Below are 8,403 nucleotides of genomic sequence, written 5' to 3'. Positions count from 1 at the left end.
AGATGTCCGAAAATATATATTCTTTACCCGATTTTAGTTCCGAAAGATGTGTAACACCGCATTCGCAAGCAACTAACTGAGATCGCTGCATCTTATCTGTGATAAAACGCAGCGTTTCTATTCGCGAGATTCTTTCGCTTTGTGCGCACCTGACATTACCTGTTTTCCATAGACTGTCACCGATTAATCGCAACAATAAGGAGCGGCGCTTAACACCAGGGAGTGCGTACCAGTCTAGCGTTTACCTGGGCTGCCATTACGCTATGATGCATTACGCGGCTTGTTCCCAGATCCATATGATCAGTGATGCAGAACTTCATGGCGGTTGATGTATTCAAACCTGTTGGTAGAGCTACTCAGCAAGGTGTGGTGTAGCTAAGGCATGTGTGACATCACGGCATTGTAACTCCATGCGCCATTGGCATTGGTGAGCAAGACTGAGAGACAGCCATGATTTGATTATAGACTACACTGTCTACAGTGCAGGTGGTACTGTTGTTGTGTCAAAGAATTCGTAGCCATAACCGGCGGTGAGCGTTGCATATTTTCTCGTGTACACCTATTCCTTGATGTGTAATGTAGGATGTTAAATCTATTTCTATTCGTAGTACTAGTACTAGTAGGCCTAACGATCATGAATTTTAGACCTAATCGTGTGATCACGATGTCGTATGCATAGATAGAGCAGCACGCTTGGAACCACGCATGGCATCCATGATGAAAAGATTCGAACTATTAGTATTACTATTAGTATGAACTATTATTAATATTATTATTAAAATGCCTAAATGCTACGAACAGTGTCATTATGCATATGCATGCATTCCCACTATTTATTTTTCATCGTCTTCAGCTGTTTGCTCGTATGAGAGACTAGAAATAGGTGACTAAGCTAATACAAATGTGTAATGTACCGATGCCATCATCAGTGCATGCATGCTAATCATACATGTGTCATCAGTATGGCTATTACAGATTGCAGAATTAAGTCCGCCCTACACACCTCACGTCCACACTTTAAATCACGTAGTCAGTCGTTGTGATCTGGCAGTGATTGTATTATTGTAGGCAGTGGTCCTCTTCGTTGTACTCGCATGTCACCGTAAAATAATGTCGCTGAATAACAGCAGCTACACCTTGATATCATACTGTCATATGAATTACATACAGTTGTATGAATTTACAGGTGCTCCTGGTATATTGCATGGATATACATGTGTTATCAGTATATGAACCATAATTTTCCCAAATTATATTTACAGATCAAGCAGTCTTGGAACTTCGATCATTCAAGTAGTTTCATTTATTGTAGGAGTGTGAATATTAGAAGAGAGATGGCAACAAGAGTGTTGCTGTTGTTCCTGTGCCTTGGTGCAGTCAAAGCACAAATTGATGCAGTTCAATTAATCGACTTAGTGGATCCAAATAGAGCAGGTAAAATGGACATTTTATATAAAAACATAAGTATCCATTCATCCAATCCAACAACTTTGCTTATAACGTGTCAGTTAAAGTAAATTATAGTCTGACATACGAGAAAAACTCCGCCTTAACTCTGAGAGTACTGATATATCACAATTGAACTACAGTAGAAGTTTTATGGAGATACCGTTATCAAGCTTTAGAACTCTTTCTCTATATATGAAATGTAAGGAAGATGGTCGTTGTCCTGTTGGCTAGAGATACACTAGGATGGATGTAGGCATATATATATGTATGAATTGTGGTTTGAAGCTTAGCGTTGGCAAAGCTGAACAATGTTTCTCTTGCAGTTGCGACTCCCCCCATGATCACCGCGCAGCCATCAGAGAGGGAGAGGCCGATAGAGGCCCGTAGGAATGTCGTGCTGCAGTGTGAGGGAACTGGTGAACCAAAGCCTGAGTAAGCCTTGTACTTGTAATGCTGCTAGATGGAGCCACCTAGGTGCTGGGTCCTAGAGGCAGAGCTACGACAGATTGTGCTCATTGCTTAGAGTCTACAATAGGAGCGTCGCTCTTGGTCTGATAGCTGAGATTCATAGATGAGCTGGTGTGGGGGTTCGTGCTGCATCCATGCCCATTTTGAATTTATGTTGAGGCAAAAAACAACCACATTATGTACACATTTAATGGTTAACATTGACGATGGAAATGTTGCTTGTGTGTGCGTGCGTGTGTGCGTGTGCATGTTTGTCTCTGTGTGTGTGTGTGTGTTGAGTGTGTTGAGTGTGTGTGTGTGTGTGTGGTGTGTGTGTGTGTGCATGTTTGTCTGTGTGTGTTGTGTGTGTGTGTGAGTGTGTTGAGTGTGTTGAGTGTGTGTGTGTGTGTTTGTTTGTGGAGAGCTAGTTGGGTTGTACATGAATGGATGGCTTATACACGTGAGTTAGCTACCTTTGTCTGGACCTCTCTTAAAACGACCCGAAACACCAACGCACCAAAGATTACTCTTCATCAGTGGATCAGTCACCCAGTCAATTTTCACGCGTCTGCTAGGTTCCGCTGGACGAAGAACGGTCGTTTCTACGACCCATCGGCCGTCGATGACGCTCGCGTGGCGACACAGGCCGACAAGGGCACCATCATCATCTCACGTCCAAAGGATTCTGACGAGGGCCTGTACCAGTGCATCGTGCAGAATCCTCACGGTCGAGCCGTGTCCGATAAGATATACCTTCGCTACGCTAGTAAGTGTGGCTGAAGGGGTCGTTGTCGTATAGGGTACCTAATGACACACCTCCTAAAATACGGTCCCTAACCCTAACCATATCAGATAGTTACATCGGGTACATATATGTAGTACCCTGTACGACAACGATCCTTCGTGCCTAAGTGTGCACTACATATAGAATATATATACATCTACATAGTTATGTATGTATGTTGTTGTAACATTGTAACTACAGTGGAACCCCCATATTACACGCCCCGATTTAACGCGAATTCGGATATAACGGGATGAGTCGTTGGACCCCTTTTTTTTGCTCTTATGTAGCCACGTATATATAACCCCGATTTAGTGCGACCCCGTTTTTTTCGCGATGACATTTTATGGATCACAACCATCGCGTTATAGCGGAGCTACACTGTACCTTTTTCGGTTGTTGGGTTGACCTCGTGGTGACCTTCCTACTTTTGTTCACTCGTTACAGCGCTCGGTGATTTCGAGAAGGTGGAGAATGTTCCGGTGCATAGGGTGAGAATCGGTGACGCCCTCACCATGAAGTGCGTGCCACCAAAGGGAGTGCCCTACCCCCAGGTAAGAATGGTCCTCACTCACAGGTAAAAGGCTGCTGCTCCAGATTTTTATCACACGATCCATATATAATAAGTTATAAACACTTACACTGACGAAATTTTCGTCCATCGCTCCGATAGACTTCTTCAGGCGACGTATATCGGATAGAGCAGACGAAAATTTCGTTAGTGTAAGTGTTTATAACTTAGTACAATTATGTATCTAACTGAGATAAACTTAGATTTAATGTAAACTATAGAGATCCGATGAAATTATTCAAGCATTTGTGCGACACCAGGTTGTGCTCTCGCTCTCCACAGATCTTCTGGACGATCAAGACGAAGACAGGTCTGAAGCAGGTGGAGCTGTCCGACCGTATCTCGATGGACCTCGAGCCGGGCAACCTGCACTTCATCTACATCAAGCCCGAGGACATGCACGAGGGAGGCGAGTACGTGTGCAACGCCTACAACCCGCACCTCAACATCCTGAAGGAGGGCGCCTACCAGGGACTTGAGATTATCAATCCATGTAAGAGCATGCCTAGCTCACTCGCTACCTGTGCCGGTAGTGACCCAGGGGTAATCTACAGTTGACGTACTGTATACCCCATATTTTTCGCGTACAGATATTTGTGCGAATTCAGACTTGACGGATAATTTCGCGAGTGGTTAATTTCGCGGTCGGTGAATTATGAATTATTCTGTAATATTCGGTAGGAATTATTCGCGTGTTGTTATTTTTGCGTCGGGGACGCGTTCGCGAAATAACCTTAAATTAAATCACCTCGAAATATACAGCGTATACAGTAACTAGTTGCTGTGCAGCGTAGATTCAAGGTTTATCAACTGATTCTCACGTGCGCATGTTTGTTACAGCGGATCCGTTGCCGAGGCAGAAGCCAGCAATGCTGTACACGACGCCTATTAACACGGTCGCATGGCGAGGCAAGGAGCTGGAGATGAAGTGTATTTTCAGTGGCTTGTAAGTATCAGTTTAGCACACCGCCACACTAAGTAGAGTTTACCAAAGCCGCCTATCCACGTGCTGCAATCGCAATCTCCGATTTTGTTTTAAATGAAATGCAAAGTCACTTCTGGTATTCATCTCCAGTCATCATTGCATTGACAGACGCAGCGTTGTCTGACCACCTACTGTTTGTATCTGTCTGTATTATATACGCGATCCTAAACAAATCAATAACATGGGTGGTTGACATGCTCGGTAGACAGGACCTGATGTCTAGTAGAAATCAGCTAAAGCTTGTCAGATGATAAGTTTTGTAAATCAGTACAAATTACAATACAGTGCCGAGTAACGGGTGGTAAACAGCGGTGGGAAACATAAGCGGGTGGTAAACAGCATGAGATGTCTCGTTGCCTCTCACAGCCCCATCCCGAAGTTTGAGTGGCGTCGCCTTGACCCGAACAAGCTGCTGCCGGATGGCCGCTACACGTACCAGAGCTTCGGGCAGTCGCTGATCCTGCACGACGTACAGATGGAGGATGCGGGCGAGTACGAGTGCTCGGCGCGTAATGGCCAGGGCCTGCCGCAGAAGCGCAAGTTCACCGTGCAGGTGCTGGGTAAGTGTTGTCTCCATGTGAAGCGAGCTCGAGCGCGGCTGGGCATCCACGCGCACGTTGAGCCGTCTGTGTGGGTGATGCTACCAGGAGCGTAGCTGACGCATTTTGCCTTCGGGGGGGGGGGGGGGGGGGGGGGGCAAATCCCCATGCGTGGTGTGTTCTAGGAAGGTGACCGGCATTGTAATTTGTAAAAAGCATCTGTTGTATCAAATTTTGTCTTGTCGGACCCCCTCCCCGCTAGTTACGGCCCTGGCTACCCTGCGCATTTTCGGTTTATTTCCTGGGTGTGATAGGAGTGACTCTGTGCATCCCCGGTCCATTCTGTGTACATGCGATGCAAGGCACAAGTCACACTGTGTACGACTGGTGCATGCGTGTATATGTGTGCTTGCATGTATGTGTGCGTGCTTGTGCAGGACCTGTTGCCCTAGCACCAAGCTGGGTTTACACTACTGACTTTATGTTGTCAAATCGGCGAGTTGGACCAATTTCGCAATTCGGCAACACTGAGTTGGCGAAAATAGAACATGTTCTAATCTCCTAACTAGCTGCTCGTGTGACTTTTGCATTTACACAGCCGTTTGTTGGTTGTATAGTTCGGAAGTTGGTCCAATTCGCCAATTTGTCCGCATAAAGTCGGTAGTGTAAACCCAGCTTAAGTCAACCCCTGCAGCCAGAGTGAGCAGGTTGTGTCGTCGCTGCATTAGCCTCTCCCTGTGGCGATGCATCTCTCACTCTTCGCACCATCATTTCCGATCACACTGTGCCCTCTACCCCTACTCTGTCTGTCCATCATCTTCCCTTAAACTCCCCTACTTTGTGAAACTGCTGTTTTTTCTTACACTCTGTGTGCCCCCACCCCACCCCCCATTCAGCCATGTTGCCTGGATGTCATCTCACCCCTCTCTCTCTTTCTCTCTCTCTTCGCATCGCAGCTGAGCCATACTGGATCGAGAAGCCTGAGTCTAAGCATGCGGGTCAAGGCGACACGGTCACGTTCATGTGTCTCGCCGGCGGCAAGCCAGAGCCGATCATCCGCTGGTACATCAACGGACACCCGATCCTTGAAGAGCAGGCGCCACAGACCATCTCCAACCCGAACGCCGTCATCAACTACTTCTACTACACGGGCGACCTGACGAGCGAGGAGACGGGCGCGAATAAAGGTAACCCTGCATGAAGAAGATGAGAGGAGGAGGAGAAGAAAGGGTGGCAGGAAAAAAAGAGTGGAGATGGGCGAGAGAGAGGAGGCGGGGAGAGAGAGGAGGGGAAAGAAGGGTGGAAGGAAAAGGGAGTGGAGATGGGAGAGAGAGAGAGGAGGAGGGGGAGAAAGAGTGGCAGGAAGAAAGAGAGGAGTCGGGGGAGGGGGGAGGGGGAGGAAATGTGGCAGGAAAAGGAAGTGGAAGTGGGAAGAAAGGGAGAGGAAGGATGGTGGGAAGTCATGGAAAGGACAGGAAAGAGGAGCAGGGGAGGAAAAGTGGCAAGAAAATGGAGTGGAGGTGGGGGAGAAAGAGGGAGGAAGGATGGTGGGAAGAAGTGGAAGGGACGGGAAAGAGGAGGAGGGGAGGGGAAGGTAGGTAGGAACACAGAGAGGAACTGAATGTGAACAATGATTACAGGATGTGGAATCTAGAAAGAGTTGGGTGAGAGATGGAGAGTGGGTTTGGTGGGAATTGTGAGGAGTCCCACAGCTTATTAGAGCGAGTTAGAGAGAAACAAGCACAATCAAAGGGAATGGGTTGTAAAGTCTGCAACGAGTTGTGCAGAGAGCGGTGGGTGATGATAATTGACGAACGGAAATGAAATGGAGAAGAAGGGTTAGGGTTAGGGTTAGAATGTACCAGACATTAATATGTGAAAACATATTAATTTAATATTTTAAATATTAATATGTTACTATTACATTATTGGTACAAGTAAATTGTACTATTACGTGGTATACCACGTAATATTTATACGTGGAAATGAAATGGAGAAGGAGGGAGGCAGAAATTCAGTAAAAATAATTTCATAGCATGAGTCAGGTCGGCATAATTTCAGGTTGTGCGGAAGGAACAGTGTAATGCATATGAGGGAATATTGTCGATGTTCTGTGGTGAAGAATTCAAGTAGCAGGTGTGAGTGGGATGTTGGCAATTTACTGATGTCTTGGAGTGAAAGATTTGAACGGATGTAGTTGGGAGGTATTCGACCTGCACTCGCATACTTGTCAGGGCAGGACTTGAGGGGATGTTTATGGTGGAAGATTTTGACCGATGTGATAGCAAGTGGGAGCCCAGGCCGCGTGATTTTTATTCGCACTCAGATAGTGGCATTAATTTGCATAAGCGGCGCTGATTGGCTGTTGCCATGGCGCTAAACAAAAAATATAATGAAAAAATTATAAATATAAAGCAAGAAATATAGCTGACTATCCAGCTTTACATGTAAGTTTCATTACGGATTTTCATGAATAAAAACGAGAGCAATGGCAAATACTGTATATAGTATGATACTGTAGTACTGACTGTGATAATCGGCTCATAAATCTTTACAACTCGCCGCGCGCGAAACCGCCAGCCAATCAGCGCCGCTTATGCAAATGAATGCCACTATCTGAGTGGGGGAAAAAATCACGCGCCCTGGCCCTATGTGTGTGTGTGTGTGGAGGAGGGTGTGTCTAACACGCAGCCGCATGTCTCGATTCAGCTCAGAAGCTCAGCGACCGCTGGCTCATCAATCGCAACAACTTCACGATCGTAGACCTGCGCAAGGAGGACGACACGATGGTGATTCAGTGCAATGCCTCGCAGCAGATTAGCGACTCCTACATCTTTGAAAATGCCTTCCTAAACGTGCTGTGTAAGTAACACCTCGGGCCACAATTAAAAAAATCTTTGTTTGCCCTCACCCGACCCAGGCTGAAAAGTTTGGGTAGGTAGGTAGGGTTTTTTTCAGGTTTTTTTTTTTACAAATTCAGCATGGTGTCTCTACATGCTCGTGGTGTGCTTGTGTGGAGATACCTTTTATGTTGAATGTTTGTTTTGTTTGGTGCATATAATGTATTGCCTACAGATTTATATAATGTACAGTGATACAATTTGTAAAAAAAAGAAAAAAGAAATACAAATAAAAATTTTTGAGTCGGCCCCTTTTAGGCCGGTCGGTCGGGTGAGGGCAAACAAACAATATTTTTATTATGGCCTAATCTTGCTCTATATTATTTGTAATTGTGATACTACCATAATTTTTAACTGCCTTATTACTGTATCACTGTCTTACACCAACCATCATGGTATTAAATGATGTAATTGTGTCGTAATATACCAATTAACTTACATTGAAGGAAACTGCTGACAGTATTGTCTCATTATTTGTGTGTGTGTGTTCTCTGTATTTGCAGCAGAGGCACCAGTGTTTAGGAAAGAGCCATATCCACTGTATGAGTTTGTCGAGGGAAACGTGGGAGAGATCCACTGTGACACATTTGCTGCACCACGACCAACTACTAGGTGCTGTACTCATGAACGAGAGGGAAATAGAAGGAGAGAGAGAGAGAGAGAGAGAGAGAGAGAGAGAGAGAGAGCGAGAGAGAGAGAGCGAGCGAGCGAGAGAGAGAGAGAGAGAG

The 8,403-nt window shown here is 45.7% G+C and overlaps 1 protein-coding gene across 1 annotated transcript in view; it reads left to right on the top strand.

Annotated features, from left to right (window-relative positions):
* Positions 1 to 291: 291 nt before the first annotated feature.
* LOC106806248 (neuronal cell adhesion molecule-like) overlaps positions 292 to 8,403 on the top strand; it is a 9,296-nt gene continuing 1,184 nt past the window's right edge. The window contains exons 1-11 of the mRNA XM_014808122.1: positions 292 to 427; positions 1,313 to 1,434; positions 1,773 to 1,881; positions 2,472 to 2,662; positions 3,128 to 3,234; positions 3,534 to 3,744; positions 4,092 to 4,197; positions 4,603 to 4,796; positions 5,732 to 5,962; positions 7,485 to 7,637; positions 8,179 to 8,292. Of these exons, the coding sequence (XP_014663608.1) occupies positions 411 to 427; positions 1,313 to 1,434; positions 1,773 to 1,881; positions 2,472 to 2,662; positions 3,128 to 3,234; positions 3,534 to 3,744; positions 4,092 to 4,197; positions 4,603 to 4,796; positions 5,732 to 5,962; positions 7,485 to 7,637; positions 8,179 to 8,292 (1,555 nt within the window). The 5' untranslated portion in view covers positions 292 to 410. The remainder of the gene's footprint in view (positions 428 to 1,312; positions 1,435 to 1,772; positions 1,882 to 2,471; positions 2,663 to 3,127; positions 3,235 to 3,533; positions 3,745 to 4,091; positions 4,198 to 4,602; positions 4,797 to 5,731; positions 5,963 to 7,484; positions 7,638 to 8,178; positions 8,293 to 8,403) is intronic.

The sequence above is a fragment of the Priapulus caudatus genome, unplaced genomic scaffold, assembly GCF_000485595.1.
Source record: "Priapulus caudatus unplaced genomic scaffold, Priapulus_caudatus-5.0.1 Scaffold150, whole genome shotgun sequence".
NCBI lineage: Eukaryota > Metazoa > Priapulida > Priapulimorpha > Priapulimorphida > Priapulidae > Priapulus > Priapulus caudatus.
Note: the sequence above shows the minus strand (reverse complement) of the source record. Positions and strands in the feature narration are given on the sequence as shown.